This window comes from Cimex lectularius, unplaced genomic scaffold (genome assembly GCF_000648675.2).
Source record: "Cimex lectularius strain Harlan isolate CLEC.00 unplaced genomic scaffold, Clec_2.1 scaffold33, whole genome shotgun sequence".
NCBI classification, from domain to species: Eukaryota; Metazoa; Arthropoda; class Insecta; order Hemiptera; family Cimicidae; genus Cimex; species Cimex lectularius.
Window position 1 is genome coordinate 2,131,809 of NW_019392683.1, and position 17,614 is coordinate 2,149,422.

The 17,614-nt window shown below is 33.1% G+C and overlaps 3 protein-coding genes across 6 annotated transcripts in view; 2 read left to right on the forward strand and 1 right to left on the reverse strand.

Annotated features, from left to right (window-relative positions):
• LOC106662547 (protein Skeletor, isoforms B/C) overlaps positions 1–9,601 on the forward strand; it is a 50,597-nt gene extending 40,996 nt beyond the window's left edge. Inside the window, exons 8-15 of the mRNA XM_014386723.2 lie at positions 257–356; positions 5,978–6,162; positions 6,229–6,424; positions 6,534–6,661; positions 6,717–6,891; positions 6,953–7,146; positions 7,242–7,469; positions 7,537–9,601. Of these exons, the coding sequence (XP_014242209.2) occupies positions 257–356; positions 5,978–6,162; positions 6,229–6,424; positions 6,534–6,661; positions 6,717–6,891; positions 6,953–7,146; positions 7,242–7,469; positions 7,537–9,330 (3,000 nt within the window). The 3' untranslated portion in view covers positions 9,331–9,601. The remainder of the gene's footprint in view (positions 1–256; positions 357–5,977; positions 6,163–6,228; positions 6,425–6,533; positions 6,662–6,716; positions 6,892–6,952; positions 7,147–7,241; positions 7,470–7,536) is intronic.
• Positions 9,602–10,022: 421 nt separating this feature from the next.
• LOC106662470 (facilitated trehalose transporter Tret1-like) lies at positions 10,023–12,436 on the forward strand. Of its 3 annotated transcripts, XM_024225712.1 has the most exons (6): positions 10,023–10,110; positions 10,249–10,348; positions 10,475–10,569; positions 10,883–11,073; positions 11,142–11,313; positions 11,372–12,436. In XM_024225712.1, exons 2-6 carry the CDS (start codon positions 10,326–10,328, stop codon positions 12,316–12,318), a joined length of 1,428 nt encoding a protein of 475 aa, XP_024081480.1. In that variant the 5' UTR covers positions 10,023–10,110; positions 10,249–10,325; the 3' UTR covers positions 12,319–12,436. The 3 variants fall into 3 exon arrangements, with proteins under 3 accessions (XP_024081480.1, XP_024081481.1, XP_024081479.1); XM_024225713.1 differs by lacking the exon at positions 10,249–10,348 and having other exon boundaries at positions 10,031–10,110; XM_024225711.1 differs by lacking the exon at positions 10,023–10,110 and having other exon boundaries at positions 10,117–10,348.
• Positions 12,404–17,538, reverse strand: LOC106662468. Of its 2 annotated transcripts, XM_024225709.1 has the most exons (11): positions 15,707–17,538; positions 15,440–15,645; positions 14,416–14,571; positions 14,193–14,360; positions 13,864–14,130; positions 13,603–13,813; positions 13,408–13,543; positions 13,063–13,138; positions 12,847–12,951; positions 12,688–12,793; positions 12,404–12,604 (listed from the first exon to the last, which is right to left on the reverse strand). In XM_024225709.1, the coding sequence occupies exons 1-11, from the start codon at positions 15,988–15,990 to the stop codon at positions 12,430–12,432; spliced, it is 1,890 nt and encodes a 629-aa protein (XP_024081477.1). In that variant the 5' UTR covers positions 15,991–17,538; the 3' UTR covers positions 12,404–12,429. The 2 variants fall into 2 exon arrangements, with proteins under 2 accessions (XP_024081477.1, XP_024081478.1); XM_024225710.1 differs by lacking the exon at positions 14,416–14,571.
• Between the last annotated feature and the right edge of the window lie 76 nt (positions 17,539–17,614).

Below are 17,614 nucleotides of genomic sequence, written 5' to 3' on the forward strand. Positions count from 1 at the left end.
GGCTAAAGTGTGCTGTAACGATATTTGATGCAACCCGACGAGCCCAAAGTTGCTTCACACAAATGAACCGTTGACTTATTAAACGAGCGAATTGTCAATGAGATGGCAAATAATGACACCGGCCACACAGTCCGCGAAAGAAAAAAAAAAGACAAATCAGGTACATTTTGAGTTTTGGGCAGCTAGTTGAAACCCAATGGTTGACTTAGGGCCTTTCTTTTCCATGTAAAGTCCACTATATAGAATTTTATTTCAGTCGAAGCTCAACTGTGAAGTTTTAAGCGACGATTTGGCCTACGAAGTCCGTTGGGCTATCGCAGGCGACAGCGTCGTTATCCAGCTTGTCGCCAAATTAGGTAAGTAATATTATAATTTAAAAACTAGAAGTAAAAAAAAAATTTTTTTGAGTCGATAATTAATTATTTTGAAACCGTGATCTGGTTCAAGTTTCTAAATGATTTTTATTTTGCCTTTCATTAATCGCAACAACCGGGCTAGTATAAACGTGTCTGGCAAGGTCTTTCATATTGCCTTTTAGTTCAGCTCCTTAGCAACTCAATCGTTAAAAAACATTTTTGGGCAATTGCAAAACAAGCTAATGTCTTTTCTTCCTAAAATAAAGACATTTGTAATATAAAAGTGTTTTAGATGACATCGCGTCCTCCCTTGAGCTTAAAAAAATGTTGAATATTTCTCGACGTCGTGCAGACGTTGAACCAATTATGGCACGATGGGCTGTTTTATAAGCTCAAGGGCATCCTTCCCAACAGCAACTTATCCTCAAATACCATCAAATCTTTCCAACAAAAATTTTCAGATTTTCGAGAGTCATTCTCTTTGATCTTTCCAGTTAACGCTGGTGTACCAAGCAAGCATACTAGGTCCATTCCTGATTACACGACATTTGAAAAATGGCAAAAAGGAGGAAAAATTCGAAAGGTAGTTTGAGATGGGAAGTTGGTGTCCGAGTGGACCGAAGTCACGATAGCTCAAGTGGTAGAGCAGCGGCGTATTTAGCCGAAGGTCGTGGGTTCGAATCCAGCTTGTGACGCTGGCTTTTTTATTTCAACCAATACCTTACAAACAGATCAATATTTAAATTTTACGAAGTATTTCACTACCTCCTTTACACAAGAATTTTCTTCCTTAAGATGACACTTTTTTCTTGGACTATTCCTAGTCAGGCGACTGATATGTAACTCCACACTAGACTAGAACGTCTGGAACTAAAACAGTACCTACTACTTGACCGGTGGAATAAACTTACTGACTAGGAATAAACTTAGAACTTTAGAGTTCAAATAATCGCTCCAATATCCGTAGCTTTCAGACATATCAAACCTCACCATCCGCACCGACCTTAACATTCCTTTCTTTCATGACCTGGCAAGAACCAGATTCTTCAAATTCCACTTTCCACCCATAATAATCCCCTTACAACCCAACTTACACTCCACTCTTCCAAATAATAGAAGAAGCAATTTGCCATCACATTGGAGCATCACGTCAAGCAGTCCTGTTGAACAGTATAAATAATTACAATTAATTAAGGTTTTTTTATTTGAGATGAAAAAAAGTTAATGGCACGAGAGGGATTCGAACCCACGACCTTCGGCTAGATACGCCGCTGCTCTACCACCTGAGCTATCGTGACCTCGATCCACTCGGACATCAACTCCCCATCTCAACCCCACCTTATGAGTTTTCCCTCCTTTTGCCATTTTTCAATAGAATAGAGTATAAATAATATACTTTCTTAGTGTAATTTTATTAAAACATTATAAGCTTGTAAAATTTCGAAAAAGATCTTTAAAACCAATGTGTGTTGATTAGTGACCGTTAATCGATAATTATTCAAAAATCGTGAGATCTCACACCAGACTGCATCTCACGATTTCTGAATAATTTAAAACCAATAGGACTAACGATTCCTTATAAATTGAGAACTGTGATCATTTAGGCCTATCTTGAAAGTGCTGTCTAGCAAGAATGAGGTAAATATGTCAAAGATTATATTTGGGAAGATCTGAGTTTTTACGGAAAAAACGAATATTCCAAGTTTGTATGTTTAAATCTTACTTGAAAAGTTCAAACTAAGTATCAAAGCATTTCTTTTAAGGAAATAACATCAGTCATGATGGGATGATCTATCATTATCATTATATATAAAAAATACAACAACTAATGAGATAATCTTAAGTTCAGGTGTTCTTGCTTGGAAACCTCTCGAAACACTTTATGTTACATAACAGAAAATAACATAACATAAAAAATAAAATAATAACATAACATAAAATACATATTCTAGTAGGCATGTTACATGTTCAGATGCAAAAAGTATATTATTTTTGCTTTATATTAAAGCATAATCTTGACCTCTTTCCCCCCTATTAATATTGAACAGGTCTATGATTTTAATTATCAATATATCTAGCGTATTAACCACAATCCTGTTATTTCAACCTTGAAACTTGTCTTTTTTTGTGCTCCTAACCGTTTTCAAAATTATCTGGCTTTCTCTTAATATAGAAAAAATAAAATATAATAAACGACTCAGAGAATGCGAATATGTCTTACCCGTAAGTTATTCCGTTTGCCAATGGTGAGGAAAAATGCGACGTCCTTTCCAACGTTTCAGATAATCTACATGTAAATGAAAACCGGTAGTGTGGATATTTTGCATTAAACAAATATGCAATCGTGACAAAACGTTGAAATTTTCATTTTTCCCTAGCGTTCAGCGACTGTAAATTATCCGCCAAATGAATCACACATCCTTTATAAGTTTGGAGGAAAATTTATAAGTTCTATGAAGCTTGGCACAAAAATTAAATTTAAGAAATTAATAAGCATTCATTTTTACAGTTTCCTAACTGGTTGGCAAATGTCAGCAAATAAAGAATAGTTAATAATAATGATAAATCTTTCTTTTATTCAATCAGATTTATTAATTTGGATTAGGTTTTTTTATATAATTGATAATGTTTAAATATGTCACACTTGATATCAGACACCTTTTCATAAGTGATCGGTTGATAAAAGATCTGTAACTCTGTTAAAGAATATTATCTAAGGCTTATTGGACGAAATTGGTCGACGTATGTGGTCAATTTGTAAAACTTCCTTTTTTTTAATATGAGCTTCCTTTTAGAAAAATGCACGCCCCTCAAGGATCGGATTATTTGCAAAAGGAAAACATCATCTTCAATTGAAAAGGAAGATCTCACCATTAAGTGAAAGGGTGGAAATGGAATTGCTTAACCTATTTCATAATAAAGTAGAATGCCTTTAATATGCTGTAATGGAGTTTGAAAGGCGGCTCTAAAAAGTCAAAGGTTAAAATTGATTTTAGTATTAAATTGGCACCTTGAAGCCGGAGAAAAAGTGAAGAAAACTTGCTAATGCATCGTGAAGACTATAAAGATAGTATTTTTTGGTTTTTATTTGTCTTTACACGATTTTTCTACAGTGTCAACAAACAAATCATGGAAAGACAAATAGAAACAAAAAAGGACTATTTGACTACATTCCACATCATCTAATACTTCAAAAACCATAAAGATAGACGTATTAGTCCAACAGTAATTCGAGACAAGAGCCTATGTGCTAAGCTTCATTCAACAATTCATTAAGCAAAATTGTACGAAGTTTTAACAAAACTGTCAAACGGAATGTTCAACCTTACTCAAGTCATTGTTCGGACTTCACAAGGGAAGTGTAACTTCTTGAAAGTCGGTAAATTGTGGGATTATTCCCTTGGGGATATATTAAAGCGTAATCTTGGAGAATTTCCCCGTTACATAACGGCGATTAAGCCGTACTTATACGCGTTCAATATATAGGAAATCAAATAGTTCCATTAAGAGTCAACTTTTCTATGATCGCCTTATTCCATTGCCTCACTGAAATGATAAATTGAGCCTGTACTTTATCCGTGAAGGTGTGGTACATAGTCGCTCAAGCAGAATTGCTTCGATTGTTCGCACTTGTCCTCTTTGAAGGAAATGAAACGGTTGCTCAAGCTGAAATGTATGGAGCGAGGACGACGGGTCACCGGGCCTCGACCCTTCATCCCGTCACACTCACTTAAATAACGTGTGATTTATATTCACGGTTGGTTTTGAATGGATTAGATAATGTTTGCTTTTAAAGAGCAATTTGAAACATCAATCTGTACTTTAATAGTACAGCTAAACTTAGCTCCAAAATATAAACACATCTGTTTGTTGTTGTTGTTTTAAAGAAATAAATAGGCATTTAAAATTCTTTGAGCCCTAGAGTGAAGATGAACCCAACGAGCTCATGCTATAGTAATCTATTTGAAAAACAGCAATTGTAAAAAAGAATTCAGAAACATGAGACAGGATCAATTATATAAACATTTTAAAAAATTTCTTTCCTGCTTTAAAGAAATGTCATTGGTACTTTTGCATAACCTCTAAAACAAAAGGACAACTGTAGCAACGAAACTTGAAGAAATGAGCTCATAATTTTAAAAATAATATCATCATTCATGTAACAACTTTAAGGCATGTGTTCCTAACCAAACATTGGTTCTTTGCAATTCTCTTAAAGATAATAGGATTTCTTTAACATTAACTTGGAGGAGAGGAATATACGTACAAAACTATATAAATATAGTATAATGATCATGATCATAGCTAAAATCTTAAGGAGAATTAGATCTTTTGTATAAAACTATGGACAAACAAATGGGTTAACCTCCAAATGGTTTAAATATTTTTTAAACAAAATTTAAATTGTGTGATACAGGTCTTAACGTCCAACAAATCCATTGGGTATCATAGATGATAGATCAAGCCTGTTAACAATACCTTTTACATATTACTCATAATTAAGATTCCATCAGCTGTGCTAGGCTTCAAACCGAGAAACACTAGCATGGCAAATTCGAGTCGGACACGCTAACCACTTGTCCACCTTATTCCCCATATTAGAACTTTTCCAACATAATGAAAGCTTTGTTATACAATTTATTTTTAAAAAAGTGCATATTTGTAATACAATAAAAACATGAATGGGCTAACCTCAAAATGGTTCAAACATTTTCTAAACAAAATTTAAATTGTGTAATACAAAATGGCTTAACATCAACTACCAAATTAACTTTTACATATGTATTTACAATTAAAATTCCATAGTCTGTGCTGGGATTCGAACCTAGAATCACTTGTGTGGTAAATATGAGTCAGACATGCTAACCACTCATCTACCACAGTCCCCTAAATAGCATGAGAATTTTATCAATACATTGAAACATTGCCTTTATTACAAAAAAAACGGCATATTTATAATATAATGGAAATACATATGGGCTAACCTCAAATTAAATTAAACATTTTTTAAACAAATTTAAATCAGGTAATACAAGAAGGCTTAATGTCCAACCAACATGTTGGGTGTTGCAGATGAGAGTACAACCTAATTTATAACATTTTTTACATATAATATCCTATTAAAATTTCATGGGCTGTACTGGGATTCAAACCCAGAACCGCTAGTGTGGTAAATATAAATTGGACGCTAACATCTCATCCACAGCAGTATCTAAATTGTGTTAGAACTTTTACAATAATGGAAACATTGCCTTTATTATACAATTTATAAACAAAGAGAATATTTATAATATAATGGGCTAACCTCAAAATGGTTTAAACATTTCTTAAACAAATTTAAATTGTGTAATAAAAAGGGCTTAACTCAACCGTGTACCCAATGAGGGGTGTAATTATAACAAAAACTCACAAAAGTCTAATGTTTATGTAAAAAAATGTTGCATCATGAGCTTTTATTTATATTAGACCATAGTTAACTTGAATTTGAAAGGTAAATCTTAACCAAATATCACACCATCAAGTCTTGGAATCCATTAGCTCCTAAATGGAAAACAAATCATTGTATTTTTAACTGTTGATATTTAAATGCAGAGAGCGTAATTAGTTGTTAACAATTGCAGAAGATGGTGAATACATGTCTTTCGGTCTTTCTGGAGAGGAAGATCATAGTGCTATGGTTGGTGGGGATGTCGTTGTCGCTTGGGTTGATCAAAACTCACTCAACGGTTACGCTCATGACTATTACTTAGATGCCAAATCTCAGTGTGCTGGCACAAGAGGCAGCTGTCCTGATTATGTGATAGAGGTAAAAAAAAACGTAGTAACTTCATATTTGTTTAGAAATTTAATGGTTCCATCTTAAAATTTTCAGCCAAACACAGAAAATGTTAGATTATTGAATGCAGCTTTGGTAAATGGCTACTCCATTGTGACATATCAGAGGCCTTTGAAAGCACATGACGGGCTTGACCGACCAATATTGACTACAAAAAGCCAGCCAGTTATATGGGCTGTTGGTCCATTAAACAGTAAACTTGAAGTGTCGTACCATTCAGTGACTTCGAAAGGTAAATTATTTTCATTTCAACTATTTGTTATTTCTTGGTTTAATTAATAAGTAAAAAAAATTAATTAATAAAATAAAGATCTTGATTATCCATACTGTTAACTTTATAGGCGATGTATTCCTTGACTTTGGTCGCCCACCAAAGTGGAATTGTCCGATTCCTGAATCGGACCATACTGCAGAAAGTTCTAATGTTGAAAATATATCCAACCTTCCAGTAGTATCAAGAAAACCTCAGGTAAACTTAAGCATGTTTTTTTTCTTGACTTGCCTGCATTATCTACATTTTACAGGTCACGACAGAAGTTGCTTCAACTTATAAAACACCACCACCACCGTCGCCAGTGCCTCCACTAAAGAATGGAGCATGGGTGATTCCCCCAATTCAGTGCAATGAACCAGACGATGGCGTTTTCTATGCACAAATGGGTCCTGCAGGAGGAAAAAGAGGATATCCTGCCATAACTGGTAGTCAAACCAATTTCAACTGTTCAAGTTCAGCAAGCATAAAATTTTGCATTTTTTGTAGGTCACGTCGGCTGGGGAATAGCTTATTACATAAATGGCCTTCTCATCCCTGAAATACATGTTGTAAGAGGTAAAACATACAATTTCGTTGTTGAAGGCGGAACAGAATCATCTGTCCCAGCTAAATTCCATCCAATGTACATTACCGATGACCCGATCGGAGGGTATCAACATAAGACTCCTGAAGAAAGAAGGGTAAAGTATTACTTGCTATAATATAATAAATAACCTATATAAAATATGATGCACCACCTATAATGCCTATAATTTATAATTACTTTTTGTTATAGAAAGTAAATATTTATGCCGGTGCTGAATTAAACAAAAAAGGTGATGTGGTACCGACTGGAATCGGTCGTCTTTGCAATTGGACTCCTGATCCCAACAAGCCTGATGCAGGTGATTTTGCCTCATTTGGTGCATATCAAAGAACTCTCACACTTATTTGTGATAATGGAGAGCCTGCGCTCATTCAATGGACACCTGATAAGAACACTCCTGATACAGTTTATTACCAAGTATTTAGCATTTTTAATTATTACTAAAATTTCTAATGCATCTTTATTTATTTATTTATTATTTTAGTGCTTTAGTCATAGATACCTTGGATGGAAGATCCATGTACATGACAGATGTGATTTACCCCCTGCAGCTGGATCAAACCCAGTACCAAGCATTGCTCTTCCTGATGATGAACTTGTAGCAAAGCCAAGTATAATGGTGACAACAAGAGTTAAACCAGATTTCCCTCCACAAACAATTGCAGATACCAACCTAAAAAATGTTACAAAAAATAGTTTCCCTTATAAAATAGTAAAACCGGCTTATAATATAAAACGACCCAATATGTCAGATGATTATGTGATACCAGTTAGAGAAGATGTCGAAGATATCCCAGAAACTACTACGGTGAAATTGACAGTTCAAAATGTATCAATGGAAATCCCACATGCAATGCCGTTAATGAAGGGCCCACCAGTCAGAAACGGTCTCATAAGGCCAGTGAATAGGAGGCCGATGATTGTCGTCCGTAGACCAGTACAGCAAATGATGAAACCTCATTCTCCACACCTTGGTGGAAGACCTATTATGATGCACCATGCTGCCTCTCAGGCTAGACCAGTGATAATTAAAAAACCAGTTATCAGACATCCCCAGAGACCAGTTATGATGCACCCCAACCATTTCCAAAGACCTATCATTGGTGCAATGCCTGTGGTACCACAAAATCCGATTATGCCTCCTTCAAGACCAATGGCACCTGCTCAAGCACCACACCCAAAACCGATTTATGTCCACAAATTTAAGAAACCACTTCCTTCTCATGTTACACCTTCTCCAGAAAAAACAAAGCATAAGATGCATCCATCACAAATGATAAGTCAAAGTGCTGAAGATCAAACCACTCGTCTTCCCATAGCAGTTAATACAGGTTTTAATCCTGGTTCTTTAGTAATCGAAAGTGGTTTCAAACCTATAATCCAAACCCCACAAGCAGTTGCAGAAGAAAGAGTTTCAGAAGTTGACTATGACGATGATGGAAATGAAGGTGTTATCAATGTTGAAAATACTGATGGACAGAAATCCCAAACAGAAATGTTTGAGCCTATGTTTATTCCAAGCCCATTAGACAGTAATATCAAGCATATCAAGAAAGCTACAACCGAACCTCTTAAAAAAATTCGTAAACCTTACAGACCCGTAGTTGTAAGAAGACCTATTTACAATGATGTGCCATTATTTAGATCAGAACCTGATGATGAAACACCAATGGGAAATGAAAACTCTAAAACCTTTTATGTCTCTCCAAATCATCAACCTAGTTATGATGGTAAACAAATGACAGAAGAAACTGTTCCAGCCTTACCACCAAATCACAAGTTAAACTCTAGAGGTTCTGAACAATTGGAGAAGACAGCACAATATGTACCTTTCAAGGGAGAAGATTCACCAACTACAAAACATTCTGAAAATGTTCCCCAGAGTGAAGAAGATAGCAATCCTTATGCACTACCTCTAAAATCAGAAGACAGCAAACAAAGAGGAAATGACACGACAACGAAGTTGACATCGGCGAGGCAAGAGCCTCAGCCAGAAGCAGCAGAAGTTGAAGTAGTTACAGCGAGTGTGATTGAGGAAGAGGACAAAGAACTTAATGAATCAGAAAAAGTAGAAAATATCAACAGAGAAAAACGTTCCGCACGCCATGAAGGACATGACCATGACCACGATCATGACCATGACCACTCTATGCATGACCACTCCATGCATGATCATTCTGCCCATGAACACATGAATCAAAATAAGAACTATGCCACTACTGTAATACCATTCTTGTCTTTGTACCTTCTTTGTTTGTCTTTACTGAAATTATGTTAGTACGATCAGACATTTCTAAACACTATTGTACAAATTACTTTCTATTTGTGTTCTGATTTGTGATCTTACAAACCTTTGTTTTGCCAAATTAATTACTACAACTTTTAATTTGTAAATAAATCACACAATTGTTTATTAATTAAGCTGTTTGTGTTACCAAATGGCAGAAAATTTGAACGATTCGATGGATAACAATTTTTCTACAATGACTTTTTGATGTTGAATTAAAATTAATTTTTAATTTAAAATATAACCGCTTTTGTAAATAAAATTTGTATACTTCCTCCAATCCCATTAATATATAAAAATACATTCTTATTAATGTATAATAAATACATAACTTTGGGTAAAAATAAATAAACTAAATCTCTCTATCAAGTAATGACAATAAATTTAAATAGTAAAAAATTATAGTCTTGCAAATGATTGAATTTTGCTTAAATTTTTGCATCAATAATTTTGATACTATTATCTATGCCATGAGAAGTCTATTCCTTTCTATTAGTTTTTTAATAGTAAGTAAAGTAAAACACTTCCCGTCATCCAAGAGGAACTTCTAACTATTTGTTAGATATCACAGACGAGGGGTCAATCCATTTTGCAATACTTTTTCATATTATTCTCAATTACAATTCAATGGGCTCGGCCATTTTATGCAATTATAATACGCTGCTAAATTGCACACTTGAGCAGATCTCAATCAGTTTTATCTAGCCACTCAAAAACGACTTTGACATTTTTGAGTTGTTGTGCAACTAGGAGAAATATGCAGTACCAAAGGTAACAGCTTGAAATTTCATCTTTTTCAATCAACTTGGAGCAAGTTGATTTGAACTAATGATGGAATTGAAATGATTTGAATATTTACACAGCTAACACACATTAATCTCTTTGAACTTTCTTATCTAAATTCAATAGTTATGTCCTCAGCAAGTTATCTAATACTTCTTGACCAGTTAGTTTTGCTCTTTCCCTCATAAAAGTGTGCAATCAAGATGATCGAGCTTGAGGATATCAGGTAAAGATATGAAAAGTGGAATAAAATAGCATAAAATTTAAAACAAATTAATGTAGTGTTAGTTAAATTACATTCGTTTAAATAAAAAGTTACACTTTCTACTTTCATTTTGTGGTTTTGTGACAGTATTGTAGAGGAAAAAATTAGTCAAAGTATGCTGGATGAAGCGCCAGGTACACAAGAAGGGCAAAAACTTCCACAGTACTTAGTGACACTGTCAGGTATAAAAACAAATAATTATAATTAATTATTGTTTAATAGTTCAGCTTATCTGATGCACTTTAAAAACAAAAGTTTAAAAAATCAATTTTACAAAACAAATAATTTTTTTTAAAGTCTCAATAGCAACTAATTTTAATTGATATCTTTTTTAAAATTATTTTTATTATTATTATTAGTTGTTTTTATATGTTGCATAGATAAATATGATAGCACAAAGAAAATTAAAAATTAACATAGATACAATTCATTCTTTAGTCATTTTGATAAACTCTGGCAGGTGATTGCTTACAGTATAGTTTTAATTTATTTTAGTTGGTATTGTTGTCATTTCTGGTGGTACAACGATTGGATGGACTTCACTAGTTATGGCTTATCTCACATCTCCAGATTCACCCTTTACTCTCACTAAAGACCAGGCTTCTTGGACAGGATCACTGTTGCCTATTGGTGCCTTTTTCGGTGCGATTCTAGCAGGACCAATTGCTAATATTATTGGGCAAAAAGTACTTAGAAAATTTTATTTTAAAAGTTTTATTTTAAAATTTTTATTTAATAATTTAATTTAATTTAGTTAGCTATATTGAGTACAGGACTACCTCTTGCCCTTTCATGGTTGCTGATTTTTACTGCTAGAAGTGTTACTTGGCTTTTTATTGCAAGGTTTGTAGCTGGAATCGGGTTAGGTGCGGCTTGCGCCCTTGTACCTACATATATTTCTGAAATTGCTGAAAAGAGTGTAAGAGGTAAAGATGAATTATTAAAAAATAAATATTGTTAAATAACCATTTAATGCATTTTTAGGGGTTTTTGGAACAGCTTTCCAGCTATCACTAGTTTTTGGTATTGTCTATGCTTATGTAACTGGAGCTGTTTTATGTTACAATAATCTCTCAATAGCATGCGGAATTCTTCCTTTATTATTTTTTCTTGCATTTTCCCAAGCACCAGAATCTCCAATGTACCTTTTAAGGAGAAATAAGAAGATACAGGCTGAAAAATCATTGCGAACATTAAGAGGAAATAAATATAATGTATCGAAAGAACTCAGTGACATAGAAAAAGAAATTGTGAATCAAGAAAAGACAAAGGTTTCATTTTTTCAAGCAGTTTTTAACAGAACTAGCGTAAGGGCTTTGACGATTTGCTTAGGATTGATGGTATTCCAGCAAATCTCAGGTATAAATATTGTTACATTTTACTCAGCATCTATATTCAAAGATGCTGGAAGTTCGCTGAAACCAGAATACGCCACTATAATTGTAGGTGTTGCACAATTAGTTGCCACTATTCCTTCTTCATTGTTAGTTGATAAAGCCGGGCGAAAGATGCTACTTCAACTATCATCGCTGGTGATGGCCATTTCTTTATGGGCATTGGGATTTTATTTTCTCATGAAAGACAGGGGCAATGATGTTTCTTCTTACAGTTGGATACCGTTAATGTCAGTAGTTGTGTATATAATCTTCTTTTCTGTTGGGTTTGGACCTATTCCTTGGATAATGACAGCTGAAATATTCCCACAAGAAATAAAAGCAGTCGGATGTGGACTAGCCGTTGTAGTGAACTGGACAATGGTATTTGCAGTCACCAAATTATTCCAGCCGCTTCTATTTTATATTGGCACAGCCTATACTTTTTGGTTATTCGGGAGTGCAACTTTTGTCGGCTTGGCCTTCGTCTTCTTTTTGGTAATCGAAACAAAAGGAAAAAGCCTAGGCCAAATTCAAACTGAATTATGCGGAAAATAGAATTATCCATGAAGATTATTTAATTTTAGGACTATAAATCTACAATTGTGATACATATGTACTTGCTTAATTTTTCATTGCTAGCGTTGGTTTTTTAAGAATAAAATGTATTCAATGATTGAGTCTTTCTCTTTTCCCATAAACACATTCACAGATCAATATCATAAAAGATATAATTACACCACTTCCATAAATAATAAATGTGCCTTGTATATGATTTAAAGTCAATTTTTTAGGTTCACTCTTCCTAGTCAGGCTTCTTGAAAGTTCGATAGCAAGTTGTTTCCTGAAATTAAAAAAATAATAATGTTTTTTGCTAATTTTAAATTGAATAGGTCTAGGACTATAAATTAAATTGAAATTAATCACCTAGAGTTCAGATAAAGCAGTGCTGCTTTAACTTCCCATGCTTTGAAAAGTCCCCCATCAAGTGCAAGACTTATAAATTTGTCCAATTTTTCTTTATAAGGTGATGCTAAAAAATTCAAAATAAAATTTTAAAAAATCTACAACATAAAACTGCCATACCCTTCCTAATGACAGCTACGACAGGAGAGCCAAACAAATTTTCAGCCATAATATGAGAATTGTCAATTACTTCCAAAGTTATATGCTCGTGCTCAGAGTAATGACCTAGAAATGATTTTCAAATACAAAAAAAAAGAAAATTGAAAAAAAAGATCATTAAAATTTCTAACAAAGTAGAGGAGAAGAAAGAATGTATAAATTTATAAAACTTTTCACCTGACGGGCATCGCTCTAGAGTTAGTCCATATTTCCCAGACCTAGCAGCTTCCTTTAGTCCCTCCATGTCCATTTTCTATAAACATAAAAAAAACTTTCCCTGAAGTTGGAAAATGCATTTTTAAACAGAAACAAACACTTTGATGAATAATTCAAATTATTCTTGGTACGAAATACCTTATAGGGATATTAAACAAAAGCTAATTCTGTAAAGATTTTTTTTTCTTTTTTTTAATGGAGATCAATATACCTTCTTGAGTATCAAATAATACAGAGAAAACTTCAGGCAAAAAGTATTGATTAATGGTTTTATTGAAATTATTAAAGTAAAAGTTAAAAGCTTACATGAAAGTTGTTGACAACAGTTTTGACCTCTGGATCATCAGCAAACTGTAAAGCATACACAAAAGCTTCATGGTAAGCAGCCCAAGGAAAATTTTGTGCAGCTAGTTCATGAAAAGTATCGATAGGTTTTGTAAATCTAGACAAAGATACATCATTTAAGTCAAACTTCCATGTTAAAAATATTTAAATAGTTACAATGGCACAGTAAGATAGGAAGAAAGTTTTGCACAGTAGCATGTTGTCAGTATGAAATAAAACATCTCCAAAGAGGTGAAGAGATGTCTAATGGGCGTGTGTGGTACTAAAGGAATTGATGGCTGTTGTAAAACTGACATTCCAATGATTCTCAGCAGACTATCTTCTATTGCAATGAACTGTTTCTTCCTTATAATTGCTTCCTTAAATCCTTAAAACGTTTCAATAAGTTAATCATGTAAATTATTAAAATGTACTTACTTGTATACTTCATAGTTGCAGAAGTAATCAAATACATAAAAATTGTAGCAACAATAATGGTGAGAACATATGTGCACCACATTTTAATGTCAAAGGGCAAAAAAGGCACTTTCCAGCCGCTAAGAGGAATGGGCTTTGGTACTAACAGAGTCACAGCGCCACGCAAATAAGAATGGGAGTAATCAATGTACATAAATTCCTCCATCCACAAGAAATATGCTGCGACGCCAAAATCAGATTTGTCCGTATATACTAATCCATTGATACCTTGAGAATTAATACGGTTAATCAATAGTGAATTAAGATAAAAACACAAGTGTTTATTTTACCATTCCCCGTCCCATTTTTATAAATTGAACCCCAAAAAAACCCATCATCGATAAATTCCAATGTGCAGTTGTATTTCATGCAGAATAATTTAAATAATTCAATTTCAAATCCGTCATATGGATCTTTGTGGGCATATGGAACATAATTGAAAGCCATCAATCTTACGCCTACAAAATAATTTATAAGTAGTTATGAGTTATATTGCAAATAATGGTAGATTACTTTTCCCCCTAAGATTTTGAATTTTATCTGGGTATAGATCGGTGAAATTTTCAAACCCTGTTTCAAAATTCCATCTATCTAGAAAAATGCTTTCAACCCTTCCAGGTTTCCCCACTGGATCAAAAAAATTGTTTGTGTATAATGATATGGGCCATTCTGAAAACAAGAAAACTTAAAATTTAAGTTGTAAATATAATACAATATAGTCTCTAATAATTCAATATTTTCCTAACTTCAGCGATTATTTATTTGTGATATCGTGGATTTGTAAAACTACCTCAAGATTTACAAGAAGAAGGAAGAACACCAATTTTAATGAAACCTTTTTTGGTGATAGCTCAAAAAATAATAGATAGGTGTCAGAATATTTTTGCGAATGGACTCTCAGAGCCAAGAAAAAAATTGTTGTGCATGTATTTCATACTTATGATATATCAGTTGATTTGTTTTTGTTTTCTTATCTAGGAAAAGAAAATAATTTGCAGGATTGTAGCAAGTAAGATAAGATAAATGTAAAGTTACGAGAACAACATTTCTCATAAAGTAGTTACAAAAAAAATTGTTTAACCAATTTGGATTTGTTTTAAGCATTTTTTAAAGCCCTTAAAGATGACTTTTTATTGCAAATGAAAAATAGCATTTCTATATANATATATATATTCTTTGCATTCTTTGTTCTTTTGTTCTTCTATTCTTTGCTGTTTTTTTGTTTTTTTAATCTGAAAATTATTAAAATTCAGAATCATGTTTCACCTTTATCATGAGCACACATTATGCCTATGAGTACACCTAAAATCGTATACTTCCTCAAGAAATAAAATAATTTTGTTTAGTACAATTAGAAAATAATATCTTGTTTATTTATTTATTTTTTATCTAAAATAATATCATCAGTACTTAATATACATACAAATTCAAGTACACCCTTTGATATTGAAAAAAAAATTAATAATTTATTTTTAATTAATACATAATTATCTTGTAATTTTAACAATATTATTAATTACCATTTTAGTATACATACTTGGGTCAGCCGAATATTCAGCTACAAGAATTTTGTCAGAAATTTCAGTTTCCCTCATTGAATAAATGTCATGCGATATGTTAGTCGTCTCATTTTTTACAACTGGCAAATAAAATATTTTAGGATTAGGCCTCTGTATTGACAAATATAGCATTTCTGTCCATATTTTCATAAAGCACTCGGGGTTGGAGATTTGAATGATGTATCTGAAAAAAAAATTCAAGCTATATATTATAATTACCATCTAGATTTGTTTATTTGCCCAACCCGTAGCAGTTTTGTGAAAATGCTTGTAAAATATTGCTTTTTGCAAGCTCATCAAAACACAAATCTTCGGTTAAAATTTGCATGAATGCATTGTGTCCTCTGGGAAAATCCGTCAATAAGTTATCCTCTTTTATGATTATTATGCATTTATTCTTGTCAAAATAATTTCTAATAATTTGATGTGCGAGTTTGGATAATTGGTCATTAATTGTGAAGTCCATATTAATCTCCAAGCATTTAGTCGCTTGAAATAAAAGAAAAATTGTAATAAATGTTTTGAACATTCTCAGACAGTCTATATTGGCAAAATGGGAATTTAGTTCTAATTCTATTGATATAAGTATTGTAACTCAGCCATTTAGATATCAAATAAAAGCATTTGTTGACACAAGAAAATAGATGCTCACTCCTTTCATGTCATGGCTAAAATAATGATATTGACAAAAATTACCCCATTTCAAAGACCTATAATTTAATGCTACTTATTAATTCCCATCTCTGAGAGTAAAACTTATATGAAACAATGGTATGTAAACAAATCATTAGGCAACTCACAAGCATTATCGACATAAATTTAATTTAACTTGATGAAATTTGACTAAACTATGTAACAAATAGTTCAAATTTAATGAGTATTGTTTAAAAGGAAAAACTCAATGCTGTGCAAATAAGGTTCTCAGTACAGATCTTATTTTAAATTTTATCAGAAAAGAAAAATATTACTTCGTATTTATTTCTATATTTTATAACATAAACATCTTCATAACACTAACATTACAAAAAGTATGAAATAGTCCATAGAAACCAGATTCTGGAGGGCGTCGAGGGTGCATATAATCAGCCAGTACATTATAACTCATGGATGTTATTCTACTGACGCCGTTGAAATAAAAGACCTTACAACTGTCAATTTTTGTCTTGGCGATAAAAATATTATTTGTGTACATACCAATTGAAGTAAGCTGGAAACATCATATGTTCATCTGTCATTTTCTATAAGAATGAAAAATTTACACAGGAAAGTATAGATTCTAAACTTTTTTCAATAACCAGTCTCTCACGATTTTAAGGTCACTGTGGTGAATTAACCCAGGTCAGGTGCAATTCGGCGGGGATCCAAAATGTTATTTATATGGACAGCACAGTAGCCATGTCGATACAGAATTTATCATAGCTGATTATGCGAGCCGGGTTCAAGCAAAGCGACTTAGCTATGAGGGGAAAGAATCGGCTTTGATTTGTGTAAAAGCGCATGTCGGCTTCCAAGGCAATGAAGAGGCAGCCCTGCCGGCTAAGGCGCAAGACATCCTGATACTGTTGGACTACAACCGATATCCCTCATCCCTAATTAAAAAACACCTTTATGAGGAGTCTGTTAAAAAATCTTACAAGTAGTCAACTAAAAAAAAAATTTTCAAACTGATGACAGGGTCAGATTGAACTTTATGAGAACGATTCAGCAACCCGAAAAACTCATCGAACATAAACATGAAATCCATGCACTGATTAGTACTTGCAACACTGCCAGCTTGCATATGCAGTAGCCCTGTTCAGGATGTAGATCACTCCTTGATCCACTGCATAATGTTGGAGCTATAAGATGTCATTCAGAGGTCTGTAAGAGGTCATTTAGCATCTCATCCTGATGGGCATAGTCTGGACATGCCACCAAACACACCACGTAAATTTAAAAAAGAAAAAAAATTACACTCTTTTTTACCAAAAAACACAATAAGCAGCGTTCCTGTGGCAATTGATTACAAATATAATTAGTTGAACTAGTTTGTGGAATAAAGAAAAGTTGAGCGAAATGTTAAAAAACCAACAACTTATTTTATTTAAATGTTATTTACATAAAAATATACATATTTATAATCTGATAAAGTGAATAATTTATACTAACCTATT

Bases quoted from the DNA above. Each gene is read 5' to 3' on its own strand.
- LOC106662468 (XM_024225709.1), bottom strand. From the start codon at position 15,990: ATGTTCAAAACATTTATTACAATTTTTCTTTTATTTCAAGCGACTAAA. The intron at 12,794-12,846 runs GTATGGCAGTTT...TGAATTTTTTAG, and splicing joins CGTAGCTGTCATTAGGAAGG to CATCACCTTATAAAGAAAAA. The intron at 12,605-12,687 runs GTGATTAATTTC...TTTTAATTTCAG, and splicing joins CTGCTTTATCTGAACTCTAG to GAAACAACTTGCTATCGAAC.
- LOC106662470 (XM_024225712.1), top strand. From the start codon at position 10,326: ATGATCGAGCTTGAGGATATCAG. The intron at 10,570-10,882 runs GTATAAAAACAA...AATTTATTTTAG, and splicing joins GTACTTAGTGACACTGTCAG to TTGGTATTGTTGTCATTTCT. The intron at 11,074-11,141 runs GTACTTAGAAAA...AATTTAATTTAG, and splicing joins CTAATATTATTGGGCAAAAA to TTAGCTATATTGAGTACAGG.